The sequence below is a fragment of the Doryrhamphus excisus genome, linkage group LG9, assembly GCF_037039965.1.
Source record: "Doryrhamphus excisus strain RoL-2023G ecotype Guam linkage group LG9, RoL_Dexc_Guam_v1.1, whole genome shotgun sequence".
In the NCBI taxonomy this organism is placed as follows: domain Eukaryota; kingdom Metazoa; phylum Chordata; class Actinopteri; order Syngnathiformes; family Syngnathidae; genus Doryrhamphus; species Doryrhamphus excisus.
In genome coordinates, this window is record NC_136365.1 from 2885644 (window position 1) to 2909504 (window position 23861).

Consider the following 23861-nt stretch of genomic DNA (forward strand, 5'->3'; position numbering starts at 1 on the left):
GTGAGACTGGGCCCCATCAGGTTTTTATTGCATTTATATACGCATTTATTAAACACAGAAAAATGAATAAACTTTGCTTTGGTTCCGATTTTCTACAATAAAAGCTCTGATAAAACATTCCACTGTTCTCAAATATCTTATTTTTTATTTTTCTACACAAAATAAGATGAAAAATAAATAAACAAATCAAGAATAAAGCAAATCAATCAATCAGTAATAAATAAATATAATAATAATAATAATAATAAAACGGCAAATAATTAAAAACTTAAGAAACCACATATAGTTGGTGGGTAGACAAATTATTTTTTTTCAGATTAAAATGAACAAAGCATTATTAGAGCCCTGTAGACATGACAAAACACGACTATAGTCACATTTATACTTTTTTTATTTACAACATATTGCGCAACTGCAGGGTCTTGAGACACATGCTAACTCGCAAACTAGAGAGCTAGCGACCTAAACGGTAGCCTTCAAGTTATTTCCTTTAAACTTAAATAGGCAAAAACTTACCACTTCCACACGGATAGGGAGGATAACTATTAACAGTTATTTAACCTTTAACATGAACATGAATCAAACGTAATAATTTTTTCTGGGTACATGATACCATACAGCATCCATATCAAACATTAAACTTTCATATCAAGGCGGGGGCCTCAAACTAGTGTCCTGCGGGCCACATTTGGGCCGTGTGTTTGAGACCCCTGGTCTAGAGACAGTGCCGCTGAGGAAAAGGCCGGAAGCAGAAGTGGAGGTAGCAGAGATGAGGATGAGGTTCTCATTGGGAGTGACCAGGATGGATAGGATCAGGAAGGAGTACATCAGAGGGACATTACATGTTAGAAGCCTTGGAGATAAAGTCAGAGAGGCCACACTGAGATGGTTTGGACATGTCCAGAGGAGAGATAGTGAATATATTGGTAGAAGGATGCTGAAGACCAAAGAGGAAGTTTATGGATGTAGTAAAGGAGGACATGAGGGGTCGAGAAAGAAAAAGAGGAACACTCATACAGTGTCATCTCTCTTACCTCCAGTTTCCATAAACATACACATTTTAAAGAGGATATGTTGGTTTATCCCGCAGAGATCTTTCCAAGAACCACATCTCCTCCCTTGATACAAGTCTGCTTGATCGAATCATCGGCCTCCGAGAGCTGTGAGTACACACATTGTGGTTTTTTTTTTTAGTGGGGGTGGGTTGTCACCTGCACTTTGAGTCTATCACACACAGTATTCCTCAATCCTTCAGGTATCTACAAGGAAACAGAATCATTGTACTCCCCAGAGGGGTGTTCTGCTGTGGGCCGTTGACAGTCCTGTGAGTACAATGTCAAGTTATTATATAAAATATACACAATGTCAATATGAGATGCACTGCGGAAAATAAGGCATTAGTGTGGTTTTATAAGCAGACATCCTAAGGAGGTATGCGCTTGCACACACACACACACACACACACACACACCAATCAAACCACGATGAAGTGCAATTACAGCTTACGGTTCCAGAGTAGCCACACCGCCACCACCACCACCAGCCTCCCTCCATCTGTCAGTCCCCTTTCTTCTTCCATCCATTAGCTTATTTCTTCCAGCCATTTTATGTGAAATGGTTGTGTGTTCATGTGTGTGATGAGGGAGGACTCTGATGGTTTCCATCAGCTCCTTCCAAAACCACCACAACAACGGCCCCATTATGTCGTCAACTTGGGTAGACGGTGGAAAGAAGGAGGTAGCGAGGAGGTAGAGAGAAAAAGAGGGACACCGTAAAGCAGGGGTGTACAAAGTGCGGCATGTGAGCCATTTGCCTGTGAGGTTTTTTTTTGTTTGTTTTAAATGGGCACCCTCCACATTCTGGAAATACACTTTAACAAGCAAACTAAAAAGAAAAAAAAAAGAGAGAAAAAAATAAATAAAAATAAAAAAGAATAATTGATACATTGATAAATTGATTTCTCGCGGTAGAAAATAAATTCATGAATTTATGAATAAAGTGAAAAAAAAATCTGAATGTTAGTAGAAAAGTATTTGGAGGAGAAACAACATCATTTTGGTAGCATTTTCTGGAAGTTGTAATATTATTAGAAACAACAAATAAATACATTTTTGGAAAATCAGGTTGCGGAAAATGTTTCAAGAATAATGTCAACATATTATCGGAATAAAGTCATCATTATGAGAAGAAAATGCACAAAACGAAAATTGGAATTGTTGGGCAATTGAAAAAAACAACAGCAGAAATGTTAAAAAAAGTAAATAAATATTATATTATATTAAATATTAAGAGAAGAAATTTGCATTTTACCAAGAAAGAAGCTGTAGTAAATTTGTCATATTATGAAGAAAAGTAATTTCAAGTCAAGTTTATGTATATAGCCCTTAATCACAAAAGAGTCAAACTCTTTTGCCACTTTAGTTGCACAGAGTTGAAATATAAAAGGAAAAAAATTATATTTTTGCGTAAGTTGCACTGGTCATTTGGAAAATTAGGTTTTTATTTTAATTTTAATTAGGTCTTTTAGATTCTTTTTTAAAGTCAAATGTTGCATGTTTTTTTACGGTATGTTTTAACAAGGATACAAAAATGCTACAGCCTGTCAGAGGAGTGAAATACTTAATAATCTCTCGTGTCCAAGGTTGATTTCAACTCTGAGAGTGCTTTAACAAAAGAGGAATTTGACAGCCCTATTCTATACATCATAAAAATGCGTCAGAAACTGGGGACTGTTCTTATTCTTATGGTCAACGGTGTTTGCTTTTTTCCAACAGAGATTTGAGCAACAACCTAATTACCAAGATAGAAGAAAGAATATGCGACGACTTGTGCAATTTAACGCAAATGTAAGTTATCCCCATTCTATATTTTACCTCCTATATTTTTGTTTATCACAATCTTTTCACTGTCATAATCAGTTTATCACTAGTATTAGACCTATTTATTTAGACCTACCTTGTTTACTTTTTTTTCTTGTTGATTGTTATTGTTAAATGTACCCATGTTTGAACAAATATGATGACAACAAAAATAGCTCATATTAAGTTTAGTGTTTTGGAAGTAAAACGCTATAGCTATTAATATAAGAACTTAAGTTATTATCAAGAAAACTATAGAAACGGCTATATATAAGCTCTTAAACTCAACTCTTATGTGCTATTTTTGTTGTTATCATTCTATGTGTAGAAACAAATGTGCATTTGCAGACCTCACAGCTAGGAGACCAGGGTTCGATTCCACCCTCGGCTATCTCTGTGTGGAGTTTGCATGTTCTCCCCGTGCATGCGTGGGTTTTCTCCGGGTACTCCGGTTTCCTCCCACATTCCAAAAAACATGCTAGGTTAATTGGCGACTCCAAATTGTCCATAGGTATGAATGTGAGTGTGAATGGTTGTTTGTCTATATGTGCCCTGTGATTGGCTGGCGACCAGTCCAGGGGTGTACCCCGCCTCTCGCTCAAAGACAGCTGGGATAGGCTCCAGGAAAAGCGTTAGAAAATGAATGAATGAATGAATAAAGCAAAGAAACAAGGCCTTTAACTTTTGTATGGTTGTCCATTTCCATTTCCCCGCAGTGACCTAAGCAGTAACCCTTTTGAGTGCGACTGTAAGCTCTTCCGCTTAGTCAGCTGGCTCCAGGAGAAAGGTGTGCGAGTTCGCCGCCCTGATGCTATGCTCTGTAACCACCCTCCAGAGCTCCGCCACCAACCCCTGCTCAACGTCAGCCTGCTCACCTGCGGTACTATATACAGGAACATACATAATAGAATCATGGACACTCTTTGAAAAAATCTTTTTTAAAGTCATACACAATATTTGTACAACTTGGTGGAAAAGACATTTTGACCGAGTCCATAATTTAAATCTTAAAGTCACATGTGCTCCTTTTCCAAGGTCTGAATTACGCCGCCTGTTTTGAGGACAGCAGCAGTGGAGGAGGGGGACGGCGCGAGCTTGTCATCTTCTCATCGTCCACCTCGGGCAACTTCACGCGTGAACAGTGCAACAGTGTATGTTTCGCTGCATCTCACCGTTACGGCGGTCTGGGGGCGAGGCACGAGTGTCTCTGCAGTACAAACTCCGAGCCCAACTTAATCAGCGAATCTCAGTGTTCTGCTGCATGTACCAACCCCAACGTCATGAAGGTATGTACCAACACAAACAATGAACTTTGCTGCTTGGGTGCTCATGTGTCACTTCTCATTGATTATTATTTAATTATAGATCATCAGCAGACATGTCATTTGGCGCACAATTTGGACCTTTTTGAGCTGTATTACATTGTTTTTGTTTAAAATTTCATTTTAAACAACCCTTATACAGTCGAGCACAGTGATTTTCAACCACTGTGCCGCGGCACACTAGTGTGCCTTGAGAAATTGTCAGGTGTGCCGTGAGGAATTATCCAATATCACTTTTTATAATTAACATTTATTAATCATCATTTGCAAATATTATGTCAATATCCACGTATACGTGGACCCAAATATTCCAATTGCATTTGGTTTATTTGCTCAAACTTTGTGTACGCCTCATTCCGAAAGAATAGTGCCAATCCCAATGAATATATAATCGGATTAACAGGGATGGAATATTCCTTTCCCCAATCCGACTGAGGTATCTTGTAGCCGAAAAAAAAGTTGAAAGTTGTCAGGGTGCGTTCTTCTTCTTCTGTACTTTATTGACGGTTGGCAAGCAGCTTTCGTGTGCATTAGCGCCATCTGTGGAACAGAATCTAAACCCTTCTATACGCCATTCATAAGTCCATAAGTCAAAAGAAAATATATATCTATATAAAACATGTACCCAGTTGAATTATAAAATATTAACAAGCTTGAATTTGATCCTTTTCCTGGTTAAATTTATCATATCGCATGCTCAGATATGACGTAACACGCAGCTCCAGACGTTCTTCACTTTTAAAAATGGAGGCCAGCAATCGGCACTGGACTGATACGGAAAGTTTGTTTTTGATCCAAACTAAATTCCAAGACTGGACAAACGAAAAACTGGCAATACGGAATTATTCCAACAAGTGAAAGAACAACACGAGGAAGTCGCTATCACGTGATGTTGGTGTTTACGTTTTACTGGGCATGCCCCATTGACTATTCTGGTTGATTATAGCGACGCATGTAGACAAGAGATTGGAATATTCCTTTCCATGTATACCATTGTTTCCGGAAAAGTCATTGGGAAAGAGAAAAACTCCTCATGTAAACATGGCTACTGTGGAGTGTCCGTGGTGTAAAGACTGGCAGAGCAATGTAATATCGGTCCGTGTGGCAACACCTAGCTCCTTCCTCCTATAGACTTAGTGATGTTTTCCAATGTAAAAAAACGTGCCGTGGCTCAAAAAAGGTTGAAAAACACTGCTCTATGACAGTAAAATGACGTTGATTTACACGTATTCTCTCTTGTGGCTCACAGGAGTGTGGTTGGACTCTGGCCCACGACGTGTTTGCAGTTGACTTCTCGGTCTCACTGAAGCCCCTCCCTTTGCAAAGTGTTCATGACCGCATCAGTTTCTCAGCATCCTCCTCCGTCAGCCCAATAATGCTGTCCTGGGATTTTGGTGACCATTCACCTCGAGTCAACACCTCGACAACAGAACTCACGATGGCGACACACAAGTATGGACTCCCAGGGCGGTATACGGTCAGTTTGATAGCCTGGGCTGGGCACAAGGAGGTGAGCAAGAGAGATGGTTTTATTGTTCGTATGTGTTGATTGTACAATAAATGTGGTTGATGCTACATCTCCATGTGTCCAGGTATCTGCACGTGGAGAAGTGACTGTGGCGTTTCCTCCCAAACTGGAGCTCCACTGCCCATTTCTTACCGTGGCCAATAGCAGTCTCGAAGTCCCACTTGTCAGCTGGGGAGCACTTGGACTGAATGTGGATTGGAAAATTGTCAAAGATGATGTACAGATCACCAAAGGTGAGCTAAATGCTCTGGACTTCGCTTTAGAACAGGGGTCTCAAACGCAATTTACCTGGGGGCCACTGGAGCTAGGGTCTGGGCGAGGCTGGGCCGCATCAGGTTTTCCAAAAAAAAAAAAACGCATTCATTAAAAACAGAAAAATATACAAACTTTTTCAGTGCTTTGGTTCCGATTTTCTACAATAAAAGCTCTGATAAAACATTCCACTGTTCTCAAATATCTTAATTTTTATTTTTCTGCACAAAATAAGATAAATAACCAAATCAAGAATAAAGAAAATCAATCAATCAATAATAAATAAATATAATAATAGTTAATAGTTGGTGGGTAGACAAATTATTTTTTTCAGATTAAAATGAACAAAGCATTATTAGAGCCCTGTAGACATGACAAAACACGACTATAGTCACATTTATACTCTTTTTATTTACAACATATTGCGCAACTGCAGGGTCTTGAGACACATGCTAACTCGCAAACTAGAGAGCTAGCGACCTAAACGGTAGCCTTCAAGTTATTTCCTTTAAACTTAAATAGCCAAAAACTTACCACTTCCACACGGATAGGGAGGATAACTATTAACAGTTATTTAACCTTTAACATGAACATTAATCAAACGTAATAATTTTTTCTGGGTACATGATACCATACAGCATCCATATCAAACTTGCGCGGGCCACACTAACATTAAACTTTCATATCAAGGCGGGGGCCTCAAACTGGTGTCCTGCGGGCCACATTTGGCCCGCGGGCCGCGTGTTTGAGACCCCTGCTTTAGAACAATTCCTTATGATTTTTTTTGTACACTGGATTAAATATTATGCAAACTTACAGGGACAAAAAATGGCTAGAATTGAAGTTTTTGTCATGCCCTTCGTTCGATTTCAGCTACTATTATGGGCAAACATGCCACAAAAAATACACTTTCTTGTCTCTGGTGGTGTCTCGCATCTAGGAAAGTACCATCAATTCACATCCTTGTCCATCCTTGTTATGTCAAGTATCGCTTGACATAATAATTGACCAAAGCATGGTATCGTTACAGCATGTGATCACTAAACTGTCACTGACTGTCCTGCACCAATTTTGTTCTAATATATAAAAATATGTGTGTCCTGTCAGCCTCTCCCTACTGTCCAAAAGATGGGGTCTATCACGCTGAGTCCTCATGCTGTTTCCAGATTGTTCCGGGGGAGTTGAGCTGGACCGATGCTCACCAACAGTGTTTAGACCGCGGTGGGGATCTCGCAATAGTCAGAGGTGACGCGCTGCGCAACCTGCTGGCTCATAAAGTTACACAGTGAGTGAAGTGTTCAGGCTTTTGGGTCTATTTTTGCATCACATGTATCAGGGTGAAGTGTGTGTGTGTTAATCAATATAAAATGGTATACTACCAAATGGTATTGCATATTTTTGTATTTGAAATGCTTCCAATATTTGCCACTATCACTTTAATACAGTGTTTTTCAACCTTTTTTTAGTCAGTTTTTTTACATTGGAAAACATCAGTAAGTCTATAGGAGGAACAAGCTAGGAGTTTTTCTCTTTCCGAATGACTTTTCCGGAAACAATGGTATACATGGAAAGGAATATTCCAATCTCTTGTCTACATGCGTCGCTATAATCAACCAGAATAGTCAATGGGGCATGCCCAGTAAAACGTAAACACCAAAATCACGTGATATTGACTTCCCCGAGTTGTTCTTTCACTTGTTGGAATAATTCCGTATTGCCAGCTTTTCGTTTGTCCAGTCTTAAAATTTAGTTTGGATCAAAAACAAACTTTCCGTATCAGTCCAGTGCCGATTGCTGGCCTCCATTTTTAAAAGTGAAGAACGTCTGGAGCTGCGTGTTACGTCATATCTGAGCATGCGATATGATAAATTTAACCAGGAAAAGGATCAAATTCAAGCTTGCTAATATTTTATAATTCAACTGGGTACATGTTTTATATAGATATATATTTTCTTTTGACTTATGGACTTATGAATGGCGTATAGAAGGGTTTAGATTCTGTTCCACAGATGGCGCTAATGCACACGAAAGCTGCTTGCCAACCGCCAATAAAGTACAGAAGAAGAAAAACGCACCCTGACAACTTTCCGTTTGAGCAGCTACAAGATACCTCAGTCGGATTGGGGAAAGGAATATTCCATCCCTGTTAATCCGATTATATATTCATTGGGATTGGCACTATTCTTTCGGAATGAGGCGTATACAAAGGTTAAATTCTTTCCGTTTGAGCAAATAAACCAAATCCAATTGGAATATTTGGGTCCACGTATACGTGGATATTGACATAATATTTGCAAATGATGATTAATAAATGTTAATTATAAAAAGTGATATTGGATAATTCCTCACGGCACACCTGACAATTTCTCAAGGCACACTAGTGTGCCGCGGCACAGTGGTTGAAAATCACTGCTTTAATATACGTGTTGGGGGTTTGGATGACCATCAGTTGAACTCCGCTCACCCCCGGATTCTTCTAGTCATACAAAACAACAGTGTAAGTTTGGCATTAAGGGTCAAAGGTCAGGTCCAGCGCATCTGTATAAGCACAGCTGCATGGCAACTCTGACACCCTGCGATGAGAGCTCAAATATGTGTGTCTGTGTTAATGTGTGGAGATGGACGGTTGTTGAGTAAAGTGGAAGGGGGAGAAGAAAAAGCTGCTGTAGATGCCCCCCCCCCTCCCCACCCCTCCGAGACATCCTCCTCTCTCCAGTTTCTCCACCCTCTTGCTTACATAAGGAACTTTTTTTCTTCCCTTTTTTTTTTTTTTCTTTGCCCCAGAGACCCTTTGTCATGTTTACTCTGCTCTGTCCACTCCAGACGACGTTTTCACAGATGTGAGAAGTTGACAAAATACCTGAACGAGAGGAAGAAATGTCTCTTTTCACTTGGGTTTTTATTTTTCAGCCGCCCCAAAAATCCCCCCTGCTCAGCCTGTACCATTATTTATCACATACTACAGTATTAATTGGGCCTGTACCCTAGAAACCAACCATGAATGATACGGGAAAAGGCCGAAATGATACTGTGTCAAAGCCCAGGGCAGTGATACTGATAAAATATAGAGTTTAACCATGTCCAGTATCAGCCCCCGTAGCTGTCCACTCAGAGCGCGCTGCTCTGGTATCGTGCCCGTGAAACAACCAATCAGAGAACAGCGCACGAGCGTGAACCGTCTGTGTTCTGTCAACATGTCAGCGGTTGACACTCCCGCCGAAAGACAAATAGGGAAAATAGCAAACACAATATTAGAAAATGGGTGGCACGGCGGTCTAGTGGTTAGCGCGCAGACCTCACGGCTAGGAGACCAGGGTTCAATTCCCACCCTCGGCCATCTCTGTGTGGAGTTTGCATGTTCTCCCCGTGCATGCGTGGGTTTTCTCCGGGTACTCCGGTTTCCTCCCACATTCCAAAAACATGCTAGGTTAATTGGTGACTCCAAATTGTCCATAGGTATGAATGTGAGTGTGAATGGTTGTTTGTCTATATGTGCCCTGTGATTGGCTGGCGACCAGTCCAGGGTGTACCCTGCCTCTCGCCCGAAGACAGCTGGGATAGGCTCCCCTCGTGAGGAAAAAGCGGTAGAAAATGAATGAATGAATATTAGAAAATGGAACGTTTTATCAACATTAATGAGGAGGACACTTTTGAAATGATCGACAAAAACTAAAAATGCAAATACAAGTCGGAAAACCAAGGGCGACCTCAAGCTTTTTTCTGAATGGCTTATCAACTACAAGAACGAACGAAGACTGGTAGAAAGTATTCCCCCGCCTGAGTTAGACAAATACGTGTCTATGTTTATTTTATCAATTAGAAAAGAAAATGGGGATGAATACAAGCCTGATTCTCTCAAAAATTCAAAATTCAACTCTCTGGCATGTTACATGATGGAAAAACGAACGCTAAACTTCCTGTGTTTACACTGTTTAGATATACAGTAAAGTCTCGTTATATCGATATCGGTTATAACGAATTACTACTTATTACGATACTATTTTCATTTCCCGGCAAATTTCTAGTCTTTTATGATATAATTAGTTCCGTTAGTACGATACCCGGTTATTATGATAATCCGGTTACTACGATGACCTTTTCATCTCCCGCCAGCCAATTTGGTCTGCTTATATCGATACAAAAGCAGCTTAAATCAATCTTTGCTTAAGGATTTCAATACCAAAAAAGAACACGGCGAACGGCTGCTTCCAGTCAACTTTATTTTTCACACTTCCACCACCAGAGCGCAGCACACACACCGATTCCCGCACTTCCTGGTTCACAGGTCATGCTCAACCCGCCCCACATAGCTGGCCAAACACATGCCTGCAACAGAAGAACCAACTGACATAGCATACACACCTATTCCAACGAAGACACAAGCGTACAAATACATGTATTTAATTGTGTTGTATTCAGATATCTTTTTATCGCTTGCAATAATCACTGTTTTTCATATGTACATGCTGGCGTTCGTGGCATGTGTTTGGCCAGCTATGTGGGGCGGGTTGAGCATGACCTGTGAACCAGGAAGTGTGGGAATCGGTGTGTGTGTTGCGCTCTGGTGGTGGAAGTGTGAAAAATAAAGTTGACTGGAAGCAGCCGTTCGCCGTGTTCTTTTTTGGTATTGAAATCCTTAAGCAAAGATTGATTTAAGCTGCTTGACATTGTTCTATACCAGGGGTCGGCAACCTTTACTATGAAAAGAGCCATTTTACCCAATGCCCACTGAAGAAAAATAGCCTGGAGCCGCAAAACATATAGTATGTTTAAAACAACATTGGAGGGAATTTGGGGGTATCAAAGTAGTTCAGATAAGAAAAGACGAGTTGGAGTACTCTTGCTAGTATTGGAGATAAACTTACATAAATGTATGTGTAAACTACTGTAAACGTAAAAACAAGTTCCCATGCCGCTGTTTTTAAATTATCTCGAATTTATTTTTTAGATTTGTAGGTAAGTATTACTTGTTTTTCTTCATGTACTGAACTGGATAGCAGTCAGAACTCACTCAGGATGCATTCATGGTCTCAGACAAAGTTGGATTTTTTAAAACTCATTACAAAAGACGTGCATTTTCCCCACTCGGGTGTTAAAAATATTCAAGCATCGCAAAGGGAGCCACAATAAAGAGGCTGAAGAGCCACATGCGGCTCTGGAGCCGCAGGTTGCTGACCCCTGTTCTATACTATAGAACATTGTTCATATACATTGTTCTATACTATAGAACAATATCGAGTGCATTATTGCCCACTTTTAATGCAGTTCGACGCAGGATCGGATATATGGATAGTCCGGTTATATCGATATTTTTTCAGACTCCCGAGAATATCGATATAACGAGACTTTACCGTAATACATGTAATAAACTGAAAACTTTCTGGAAACAAAATGGTCTTTTGATTAAATAGTACGTGATAATAAGCTCATGATTAAATAGTATGTGATAATAAGATCATCACACGGTTTGTCTGGTATCAGGCCCAGTATCATGCCGTACGTGATAACCTATAAACACAAAACAAAATGTCTGAAAATGAATAACAAAATCGTTTTTTGTCTTCTGCCAATTGTCAAATCGATTGAGAGAAAACATCCATTGACGGAACCGTGGTGTGAAAATCCAATTCATGCATCCAAATAACAAGGCCACACTAAACATTTCCCACTGGGTCCCAATCAAGGCGCATTTTGTAGCGCTTCTCTCAACGCCTACACTATTGATTGCATTATTGATTGCTGATTGCGATGTCACTCTTACGCTGGTATTTAGCAATGTGCATGAAAGCCAAGTAGAGAAGCTTGTTTGTTCATCGCATACATACTGTATCATGCTTTTTTTTTACTTGTGTTAGTGAGTTCCCATCTGGAGCAGCCTCCACGCTGGGTATTGATCAGATGCTGCGTCTATCAATATTCTACCTGTCTCTTGCGTCTCCAGGGAACGAGGAGTGTGGCTCGGCTTGAGTGACGTCACTTCCCCCGGCAGGCTGCGCTGGGTCAATGGCTCTGATGCTCAGAACGGAGAAGAAGGCCTGCCACCTCGTTTTCCAATTTTCCGTGTAAACTTTTGTGTGTCCCTTGATCAGCGTGCCCAGACCAGTTTGCATCCGTGCAACACCAAGCGGGCATTTGTCTGCCAGTACAGTCCTCAAGGTTTGTTTTATATTCAATAAAGAGGCCATAAAACAGTCAAAAGCCATTGTTTTAACATCAGCAAAGCATGCTGGGAAACACATGCCATATTTTCTGGACTATAAGTCGCTTCGGAGTAACAGTCGCACAAGGCCAAAAATGCATAATTAGGTAGAAAAAAACATACATAAGTCACATTTTTTGCGGGTAATTTTACAAACTACTTGACCAAAACAGACATTACGTCCTCTTGGAAGGCAAGTTCTAACAGTAAAAGATTAACATTAATAAAAGAATATAGAACAGGCTGAATAGGTGTAAGATATGCTAACACAATGCTTATTCAGCTACACAAAAAATAAACATGAACAAAAAAGGTGTCCACTGTTTATGTAACATAAACAGTTTTTTCATTTATAAGTCGCTCTGGAGTATAAGTCGCAGGAACAGCCAACCTATGAAAAAAAGTGTGACTTATAGTCCGCAAAATACGGCAATCTGACCGTTCCACTGCTGCAAACTTGCGGATTATGATGTGTTTTTGTTATGGTAATGGTAATGGTAATGGTAATGGTAATGGTAATGGTAATGGTAATGGTAATGGTAATGGTAATGGTAATGTTTTATTTCATTTGAACATGCATCAGATTAATATTGAGTGATCACATAATCAGTTCACAGTAAAGCAAAGCTTATTAAATCCTACCCCTCCATCTGGTACTTTTACAATCAGTAACTGTTACATTTGTTCACTTCCTGCTTTCCTGATATGGTTTCAGGTTTTTTTTTTTGTTTTTATGTTTTTGTTTTAGCATTATGAATTATCCTTACTGACCTTTTTTGCAGTACATTTAGCGACTGAAGATTGCTTTTATAGTTATTATCCCATATTTCCATACAATAAGTAAGATATGGTAGAACCAGAGAGCAATAAATAGTGTGGAGTGATTTCTGATTGAGAACAAATTTTGCTTTGTTCAATATTGAAATATTTCTGGCCACTTTTTGTAGATATAAAATTCGGTAGCTTTTGCCCTGACGTGGCGGGAAAAAGGTAACAAGGTGGTCAACAATCATTTTAATGAAACAAACAAGGAAAAACGAACAACTATTATTAACTATATCTCCTTTTTGCTTGCTTATCATGCTCATTCACATATTTACGTTTATTGTAAAGCAAAGTGCTCGGATAAAATGTGGGCCGCTAACTTAAAAAACATATTTAGAAGGGCATAAACAAGTTTTCTATGCTCTAACTTTAAAATATTTTATTTAAACATAAGGAATCATACTTCATGGAAATTCATTTATCACAGAACCAATTCATTTATCACAGAACCAATTAACCGTGATAAACAAGGGATGGCTGTACTTCTATAAAATGTATTATTTTTCTTGCATCGGCATCACTGCTTGAATTATGATATAATTCCTTGTTTTCTTGTCGTTTCTCCCTCTAACAGTTCGTGTTCCAGATGCAGGAATCTACACGGTCGGCTTGCCAGTGTTTCCCTCCCTTAATTCTTTGCTTGTTGCGCCTATTACACCACTCTCTGCTGCACAGCCAGCAAGCGCTGCTATAGAGGTGAAATACTCGCCAAATATTTCATTTGACAAAATATGTGTGTCTTCCTAACATTTAGCCATTTGGTTTTTCTGTCTCTCCTTCAGTTACTGCTCTTCCCAGCGTTGAGCTTTGTTAAGGCGGGTCGATTGTCTTCCCTGGAGTTTGTCACGCAGGAGCTCAGCTCACAAATCCATATTAAATTCCAGACCTACAGACCTCGCTGTCCTTACCCCGGCCTGCACCTGCTCCTGCCCGGTGAGTCTCACACCAAACGACGCGTAAAAAAACACATTTTTCTACATACAAGCCACCTGCGCTCACACCTAGACGACCACGCACGCACACACTAAGAAAACTTGTCGTAAGTTGTTATGCTGGTCAACATGAAGGACGGCTTTGAATGCGACAGGAATGTCTTGCCTGAATGCTTCCTGTCCCTTTGCTTGTGCATCGCAACTGAAAAGAGGGTATGCCTCAAAGATGTGACGACGAGGGAGCTGCACTGCTTGTGAAACAATATAAAAAACAGCTTTATGGCACAACCGTGTAACTGCTGTAAACTATGTGACCAAAACGCAGCTGTGAGAAGGATGCAGGTTAATTAAACGTGTTTTTGATAGTAATTGAGCATTATTATATTTTTAAAGGCAGAATTTTCAGATACATTTGAACAAAAGGTAGCAATTGTTTTAGAACAGGGGTCTCAAACATGCGGCCCGCGGGCCGAATGTGGCCCGCAGGACACTAGTTTGAGGCCCCCGCCTTGATATGAAAGTTTAATGTTAGTGCGGCCCGCGCAAGTTTGATATGGATGCTGTATGGTATCATGTACCCAGAAAAAATTATTACGTTTGATTAATGTTCATGTTAAAGGTTAAATAACTGTTAATAGTTATCCTCCCTATCCGTGTGGAAGTGGTAAGTTTTTGGCTATTTAAGTTTAAAGGAAATAACTTGAAGGCTACCGTTTAGGTCGCTAGCTCTCTAGTTTGCGAGTTAGCATGTGTCTCAAGACCCTGCAGTTGCGCAATATGTTGTAAATAAAAAGAGTATAAATGTGACTATAGTCGTGTTTTGTCATGTCTACAGGGCTCTAATAATGCTTTGTTCATTTTAATCTGAAAAAAATAATTTGTCTACCCACCAACTATATGTGGTTTCTTAAGTTTTTATTATTTGCCGTTTTATTGTTATTATTATATTTATTTATTTATTACTGCTGGATTGATTTTCTTTATTCTTGATTTGTTTATTTATTTTTCATCTTATTTTGTGTAGAAAAATAAAAAGTAAGATATTTGAGAACAGTGGAATGTTTTATCAGAGCTTTTCTTGTAGAAAATCGAAACCAAAGCAAAGTTTATTCATTTTTCTGTTTTTAATAAATGTGTTTTTTGGGTATTTTTGGAAAACCTGATGCGACCCAGTCTCACCCAGACCCTAGCTCCAGAGACCCCTGTTTTAGAAGGTCCGAAACAGGCATTATGTAGTGAATTAGACATAGACATAGACTTTCTTTATTGTCATTGCACATTAACACAGCAGTGAAATTGCCAATTATTATTAAATTATTAAATTATTAAATTATTAAATTATTAAATTATTACATTATTACATTATTACATTATTACATTATTACATTATTACATTATTACATTATTACATTATTACATTATTACATTATTACATTATTACATTATTAAATTATTAAAAAGACAAGATGTGCGCCATACATGCCATACATGCTAACCGGAGTGTGTCTGGAAAAAGTGTGCAATCATTCAATGCAATCATTCTTCTACTTCAGGTTGTCAAGGTCCAGTTTGCGCTCCAGTGGCTACATGCGTCCCGAATGAAACCAAGGATGTCGAGCCACCCCCTTGTCCCAAACTACAACAGTGGTGTCCTTTCCAGCACCAGTGCCTGGCCCTCTCGAGCCCGTGTTTCCCATCCTCCTGTCAAAACTGCACCCAAGCTCCCCATCTTCCACCTGAAGCTCTGAGACCTCAATACACCCTACAAGACGAGGTGACCTTCACTCTGCCAGCGGGGCCGGCTGCAAACATTCTGGTGAGGGGAAAGATACTTTTGGCAAATTGTTGTCACCACCATGGAACTTTGTATCTACTTTCCTGAAAACATGTTTTGTTCAGGTACGCGACCAGTTGGAAGATATCTTGGTTTCCCCTGGTGATGTCATTGCCCTTCAACATGATGCGGGGCGAGCATCACTTCTTCGCTGCCAGTCCATTCCTACTTCTCTGTGGCGGCAGCCTGTTTTAGTCCTCAACCAATCCGAGTGGATCTTAATTAACTCAAGTAGACGATCAGCTGACCACAGTGTTGACTCTCGACCACGACTTGACTTGGAGACGCGACTGAAGACCGGTGGGGCAGGCTGGCTGCAGGATGCGGTATGCCCCATTAGGGTGCTGTATGTGGGACACAGCGAGGTGATGCTGCAGGGAGCGAAGCTGTCTGTCGGCTTATCCCAGCCCGGAGTCTACACTCTGCAGGTAAGTGTGTCATATCCCAGCATGCAGCGAGTCATATCCAACATGAAGGAAGCCACACATATTGATTTTTTTTTTGTGTGTGTGTAAATGAGACAACTTCTGACATTGCGATAAAATAATTCCAGGTGACCTCCGCTGAGCCATCATATCCAGTCTCAGCATCATGCTCATTGCATGTAGTGCCTCCTTTGGGTCTAACCGTCTTACACCCACCTCTCTGGAACGACAGCCTCTACCTGCAGCCCAACAACACCTGGCTTCTCCTCCATGTCCAGTCCCGATACATCACAAGAGCATCTCAACGAGGAAGTAATCACAGCGTGACCTTTCAGTCACAGTGTCCCTCAAATTTTCTATCCAGTCCAACACTTTGCAAGCATGGGTCTCATTCAGAGATGGAGTTCACAGAACCAAGCCTTTATGCAGCACTGGATCTAAACCTGGGGCCGGAGGAGCATAGAGGGCCGATACAGGTGGAGCTTCATGCCCATAATAATGTCACAGAATCCACCCTGACTGTGGTCGTTCACCTGGAAGAACCTTTAAGAGAACTGGTGGTAAAGCCGTCCCCAGATCACAGGGTCCTCATGGAGTCAGTTGTGGTGTGTTTATCTTTATGTTGCTTTATTGTCATATTAAGTGTTCAGTGTTTTCTATATATGACATATATTTGTTATATTTGTCTTGTTTTTTGTAGAGCTACACAGCAGAAGTCCAAGGTTCCAATCCCACGTACAAATGGACAGTTGATGATAAACCCTACTTCACTTATTACAACACCGTCCTCAATGTGATCTACCAGCACGCTGCAGTCTACAAGCTCACAGTGAGTTTCTTTCACATGTTCAGATTCGACATAATATCCATATACTCTTGGAAGCTAATTTTATTCATTAAATACCGGAATTCCGGAATACCGGAAGATTCAACGGATAACCTTTACCAACAATCTGTTTGTCCGTTTGTCCTTTGGTTAACAAATTATGATATGGCAGCAATGGAATTTCACCCCCAGCCCTGTGATCCACATTACAAGTGTGCACCAGCTGGTACACACAGTAAGCTTTTTTCAATACAGCCCCACCTGCTGGACCTGGTGTGTGACTGCTGCATCAATCAGATGATAAAGGGGGCCTATTATGCACATTTTGGGCCCTTTTGTATTGAGTTGTGGACTACTTTAGAGCAGCTACACACACACACACACAAAAAGAAAGCTTTCTAGATCTTCCAGAACCTGCACATATCCCAGCTCTATTTCCTTGGATTTCCAAAACAGTCTGTTTTAATTTATACCACCCATGACCCACTCGCTGTGATTGATCCCAAACGGCTTGTACCCGTGGGCGCCCATATAAGGAAATCCGGCTGTGACATCACAGCGAGTCGGTGTGAAAAAAAACTCTCTGAAACCAAGCATTCAGAGCCATCCCCAGCTTCTTTCAGAGCTCACTTTGGCATCATTTCACATGATAATACAACATTCTAACCACATTGATAGGTCAGAAAAGTGGAAAAAGCATAATACAGTAAAGTCTCGTTATATCGATATTGTCGGGAGTCTGAAAAAATATCGATATAACCGGACTGTCGATATATCCGATCCTGCGCCGAACTGCATTAAAAGTGGGTAATAATGCACTCGACATTGTTCTATAGTATAGAACAATGTCGAGCAGCTTAAATCAATCTTTGCTTAAGGATTTCAATACCAAAAAAGAACACGGCGAACGGCTGCTTCCAGTCAACTTTATTTTTCACACTTCCACCACCAGAGCACAGCACACACACCGATTCCCGCACTTCCTAGTTCACAGGTCATGCTCAACCTGCCCCACATAGCTGGCCAAACACATGCCTGCAACAGAAGAACCAACAAATGCCAGATTTAAGCTGCTTTTGTATCGATATAAGCAGACCAAATTGGCTGGCGGGAGATGAAAAGGGCATCGTAGTAACCGGATTATCATAATAACCGGATATCGTACTAACGGAACTAATTATATCATAAAAGACTAGAAATTTGCCGGGAAATGAAAATAGTATCGTAATAAGCAGTAATTCGTTATAACCGATATCGATATAACGAGACTTTACTGTAGGTCCCATTTAATGAGAATAGGGCAAAATAAAACCCTCAATCCAAAAACTAAGATTAATTGTTAATGAACTTGACAACAGATAATTACCTCGAGCATCCATTTGGTTGCATGTATTTTCAAGTGACCTATAATCCCATCCTAAGTCCTTGGCATTAGTCCACCTTTTTTTCCCTCTCGATGCATCGTTCTCACTGTGGTTTCTGAGATGGTTGTTTGGGTAGATGTGTGTATGCTGCTGGCCCACAAATACAGGATATAAAGTATCCATTCTATTGCTTACACCGCAGCCACTTATTATATTCAGGTCTTTGCACATATGGTAGAGTCCTGATTCATATCGGATTGCATACATACGTATACATGACATGATACGTAGACAAAACTGGACCACACGGGAGAATTGAGTCACTTGAATCCAGTTGCATATATTCAGTTTTATTGTCAAGTCAGCCTTCAAATCTGGTTTGGTGTCTTTTCCAGGTGACGGCTATGAACCACATCAGCAGCCTCACAGAGCATTTTAACGTCACAGTGGACCGTCTGCAGCCTATGAGCAACCTCACGGTGAAGGGTGTTCCAGATGTGGTCCCTCAGGGTTCTACTCAGACACTGACTGCATCTGTGCTCGTGGACATGTCTGTAATGGCCACCTTTAGGTATGATGAATACAGAGACCGTGGTTAAATGGATCCTTTCATGCTTATTTCTTTATTTAGCTGTTGTATTTTTTTTCTCTCTTTCCTGCTCTTATGTTTGTATTTTTTATAACTATGTGGTTAGAATAGATCGCTGACACAAATTTTCCCTTCTAGTCTGCTTTTTCCCCCTGCACGTTTTTTTTTTTTTTGTTTCTTCCCCGTTTTCCACTTTTTCTTTTCTCCCTTCTTCACATTACCACCGTCCTCATTGTGGGATACACTTTCCTCCGTTCTTACCAGTCTTTGTCCACTCAGTTTCCACTTCTCCATACCCAAACTTCCATTACCTTGTCAGAGACAATTCCTCATTTCTGGTTGACTGTTTGGTCATCAGTGCTTTTATTCATCGACGCTACATGTTCTTCTCAAGCTCATATTTTTTATTGTTTTACATTCTTCCTGCTGTAGATGGTCTTTTGGGGACGGGGGATATAAAGAGTTTGAATTCAAGCCACCCTACGCAGCTTCTGATCTCTGTCCAGACTTCCCCAATCAAGTCCTACTAAGCAACAATATCACTTATGTCTACTCTCAACCAGGTAACACTCAGTAGGAATAATACGTATATTCTAAAGCAGAGGTGTCTCAAAGCACGGGCCTGGGGCCATTGTTGTCAGACTGCTCTTTTTAATGGTGCCTGGCACATTCTAAAATACAATTAAAGAGAGCAGTACAGTAATCCCTTGTTTATTGGTTTATTGGTTTATTGTTTATTGGTAATTGGTTCCAGACCCAACCATGATAAGTGATTCCTTCTTTATGAATAGAATATTTTTGTAGTTAGAGCCTAGACAACATGTTCACAATGTATAGGTTTTGTAACATTATTAGAGCCATTTAGACATGAAATAACACCCCTATAGTCACCTTTACACTTGTATAACCCGATATAGGAGATATAATCAGATAAAAAAAAGCCATTTAAGACATAAATCAAACTGGAAAACAGTTTGGTTTGGAATCTTTTTTTACCTAAAGCTGCGATGCAGTCTATTTTTTCTTGAAATATATATATATATATATATATATATATAGTATATAACTTCTTAGCATATCTCCAAAATGTAAAATATCATTATTTGATTTTTTTCAGTATATGGCCCTGGGTGGAAACCGATTGGACACCCCTGCTCTAAAGCCTGTGGTTAATTCCATAGTTTATGTTCTCTATATTTACTATTTTTACTCTGTTTCTACAGGAATATACACAGCACTGGTGTCAGTGTCCAATCGTTATGAGAACGTCAGTCAAAGCATCAACATGAGCGTCTACAGCATCCTAACTCGTGTTGACATACAAACGGAGCCGCAACTTCTCCTCGCCGGAAAATCTGCAGATTTCGAGGCTCACCCTTTGCCCTCGCCCTACGGAATTCACTACGACTGGAACTTTGGCGATGCTTCTTCTCAGTCCCAAGGTCGCCGTGTGGCACACACATACACGCACAGCGGTGCGTTCAATGTCTGTGTGTCGGTAAATAACACCATCAGCGACACCAAAGCCTGCGCTAACATTTTTGTATTTGATGAGATTAGAAAATTAACCGCTGAAAGCTCCTCTCCCACGGAGTTGAACAGTCTCACTACAGTTAAGGCGCACCTTGATTCAGGTAATAACATCACATGGACATTTTCAATGGGTGATGGGAGTATCTACACGACATCTGAACCCCACGTGTCTCACCGCTACACTAAAGATGGCAACTACACGGTGAATGTGACTGCTGCGAATGCCGTGAGCTCCGGCTGGACTACCGTTCCCGTGCAGGTTTATATCTTCCAAGTCATCAGGATGGAGCCTTCCGGATGTGTCCAAGAAAGGACCCTTGTCGACTTTGAAACATGGGTGTCTGGCAATGCATCAACCAATCTTTATGAATGGGGCTTTGGAGATGGAAGTCCTAATGAGACCCATCTTGGGAATCCCAGAGTGTCACACGCCTACAAGACAAGCGGGAACTACCACCTTTCTCTTAATCTTTCCAGCGGAATCAACAAGGCCTCCAAAGCCAGCTTCTTTAGATGGGTGTGCGTGGAGCCCACCTTAACCAGCATCAACCTTACCCTTGAGAAAACGCACTATGCTGTCGGTGAAGAAATTCGGTTACATGCCAGAGCCGAGCCAGAGTTTGCCTATAATTATCGGTGGAACTTCGGTACACAGGAAGAACCCGTAGTGATGCATGGCTTTGGGAATGTCGTGACAACATTTCCCAATCCAGGTTATTACATAGTGACAGTAACGGTCTCCAATAACATCTCCGCAAGTAATTCTAGTGTTCTCGTCGAGGTTCAGAAGCCAATTGGGCCCATTGTTATTCTACATAACGGCACCAAGTACAATTACTTGATACTTAGGCAGCCATATTTTTTCACAACCCCAATCTCGTCTCCTGATGTCATTCACACATGGAACTTTGGAGATGGGAATCTGTTTTCCGGCCACAGTGTCTCGTACGCCTACAACTTCTCTGGAAACTACAACATCACATTGACGGCAAGCAACTCAGTCAGCAGGAATTGCACAGTTTTACCCGTTGCTGTGCTGGCGCCAGTTCGTGGGTTAACAGTCAACGCAAGCCTGGTAAATGTTCCTCTCAATGCCTCAGTGCATTTTGAGGCTCAAACGCTGGAGGGAGATGATGTCAGATATTCATGGATCTTATGCGACCGCTGTACGTCTATCCCAGGAATCCACACCATGTTCTACACTTTCCGTTCTGTTGGAACTTTTAATATTATTGTGACAGCAGAGAACGACGTAGGGACGGCCCAAGCTAATATCTTCCTGTTTGTTCAACGTGAGCTGGAGGACCTGGATATTTTACCGGAAGGTGGAGACACCAGCATAGGTGGTTGGTGCTTTGCTACAAACCGTGTTCTCCACCTTCATGCAGACTTAAAAGAAGGAACCAATATGACTTTTACTTGGAATGTCACCAGAAAGCTCGATCCTGTCAACTCGAGATTCAACATAAGTGGTAAGACCGTCGAGGTCAATTTCTCCACACCGGGGCCGTGCGAGATCAGTCTTCGAGCAGCTAACCTCCTGGGTCAGCTGTCTAAAAACATAACCATCCACTTCCTAGATCCAGTCGGAGGAGTAAAACTGCACATCAGCAAAAATCCCGTTGCTGTCAATGCTTCTACTGATCTGTCAGTGTCCACTTTGGAGGGCTCAGACCTGCAATATCGCTGGTTTGTTAACGGAGATCCTCTGCAGTGGAACGGATTCTGGAAGACTCACACTTTTCCTAGTCCGGGACTACATAAAGTTACTGTTGAGGTCTTCAATGAAGTTAGTTCAAAGCTTGTGTCTGAGATGGTGAGCGTCCAGGAAGTCATCTCCGGTCTTGGGTTTAAAGCAAACAACGTGACTGAGCACAATTACACAGCAACGGGGGTCACTGTCACGCTCCTGGGCAGCGTGGTGACAGGAACCAATGTCACATGGACATGGATGTTTGATGGAAACACAGAAACAGGACAGAACACATCTGTGGTCTTCCAGAAGCCAAAGACAGCAACCGTTGTGCTGAATGCCACCAATGATGTCAGCGGACAAGTGATTTCAAAGGAGTTATTTGTTCAGGACAAGATTCAAGGGCTGGAGCTGAGGGCAAGTAAAAAGATAGCAGTGCTCGGTGAGAAGGTGGAGTTCAATATTACTTTGGCAGCGGGCTCGGATGTTTGCCTGATCCTCAGCATCAGCGGCGATGCCACCGTTACCCCGCAACTCAACCAAACATATGTGCACGTATTCAGCAGGGTCGATACCTACATGGTGAACCTCACTGCTCACAATCAGGTAAGGATAACTTTGCCTTTATTATCATACTTTTTTAGATATTAAATACAATATTTGTATATGTTGTTGTAATTTACCAACATAGGTAAGTTCCAAGCGCAGACACCTACAGGTTGAGGTGATGGAGCCGCTGCGTGGATTGTCCATCCAAGGAAGCTGCACAGCAATCCCTGTAGGTGTGAAGAGGGTATTTACGGCTAACATCACGACGGGTAAACCTGTTAGTTTCCTATGGACGTTTGACCTACATCACCTCCACAAGACCTCACATATCGGCAAAGAGGTACGGTGTTTGTCTTCATACAGTAAACCTCGGATATATCGGACTCGGATATATCGGAAATTCGCTCACAGATAAAAAATAACCGATTTTTCTGTAATGCATTTCCAATAAAAATTCATTGCATATATCGGATTTTTTATAACAGATTTCGCCTATTTCGGACAAAATCTCCAGTCCCGTTCCAATTTCCCTCGCATATATCGGATGGCCGCATCGTGTCTTTCTCCTGGCTCCAGATTTAGGACAAATATAAACGTGAGTGACGTCAATAATACTAGCACAGCAGTGAATGAGATCTTAACCTCACTATTGGAAATAACGTAGGCCTGACGGGCGTAACAGGGCCTAGCTTAATTAACAATTTGTTATGCTCAGAGTCCAATAAAGTTAAATTCTCATTACCTTACGTCTCTTTTCATTGCCCAGTCCAGGTACATTGGAAACATAGTCAAGGAAGTGCCTTTTTAGAACGGATAAAATCCGATTTACACATATACCGGATATAAATCCGATACAGTAAAGTCTCGTTATATCGATATTCTCAGGAGTCGGAAAAAATACCGATATAACCGGACTATCCATATATCCGATCCTGCGCCGAACTGCATTAAAAGTGGGCGGATCTTTGATATGGCATGTAATTTTCTCCTTGAGTTCATGGATTGCGTATCTAGCATGCTTTTGTACTACAATACATTTTGTACTACAGTAAATAAAAATAAACTTACGCTGTAGTGATTACCGGTTACCGGGACATAATTCACCCCGGAACATAATTCACCCCGGAACTAT

The 23861-nt window shown here is 41.0% G+C and overlaps 1 protein-coding gene across 2 annotated transcripts in view; it reads left to right on the plus strand.

The window, feature by feature from the left end:
- Window positions 1–23861, plus strand: part of pkd1a (polycystic kidney disease 1a) — a 71870-nt gene that overhangs the window by 12536 nt on the left and 35473 nt on the right. The window contains exons 2-20 of one of the 2 annotated variants that reach the window (XM_058090334.2): window positions 1091–1162; window positions 1256–1324; window positions 2775–2846; window positions 3575–3738; window positions 3894–4144; window positions 5430–5690; window positions 5773–5941; window positions 7068–7245; window positions 11902–12116; window positions 13559–13680; window positions 13767–13917; window positions 15470–15732; window positions 15816–16178; window positions 16304–16780; window positions 16876–17004; window positions 18761–18936; window positions 19387–19517; window positions 20178–22786; window positions 22872–23069. In XM_058090334.2, the coding sequence (XP_057946317.2) occupies window positions 1091–1162; window positions 1256–1324; window positions 2775–2846; window positions 3575–3738; window positions 3894–4144; window positions 5430–5690; window positions 5773–5941; window positions 7068–7245; window positions 11902–12116; window positions 13559–13680; window positions 13767–13917; window positions 15470–15732; window positions 15816–16178; window positions 16304–16780; window positions 16876–17004; window positions 18761–18936; window positions 19387–19517; window positions 20178–22786; window positions 22872–23069 (6070 nt within the window). Of the gene's footprint in view, window positions 1–1090; window positions 1163–1255; window positions 1325–2774; window positions 2847–3574; window positions 3739–3893; window positions 4145–5429; window positions 5691–5772; window positions 5942–7067; window positions 7246–11901; window positions 12117–13558; window positions 13681–13766; window positions 13918–15469; window positions 15733–15815; window positions 16179–16303; window positions 16781–16875; window positions 17005–18760; window positions 18937–19386; window positions 19518–20177; window positions 22787–22871; window positions 23070–23861 lie in introns of those variants that run through there. The other variant, XM_078793177.1, reaches the window with a different exon arrangement.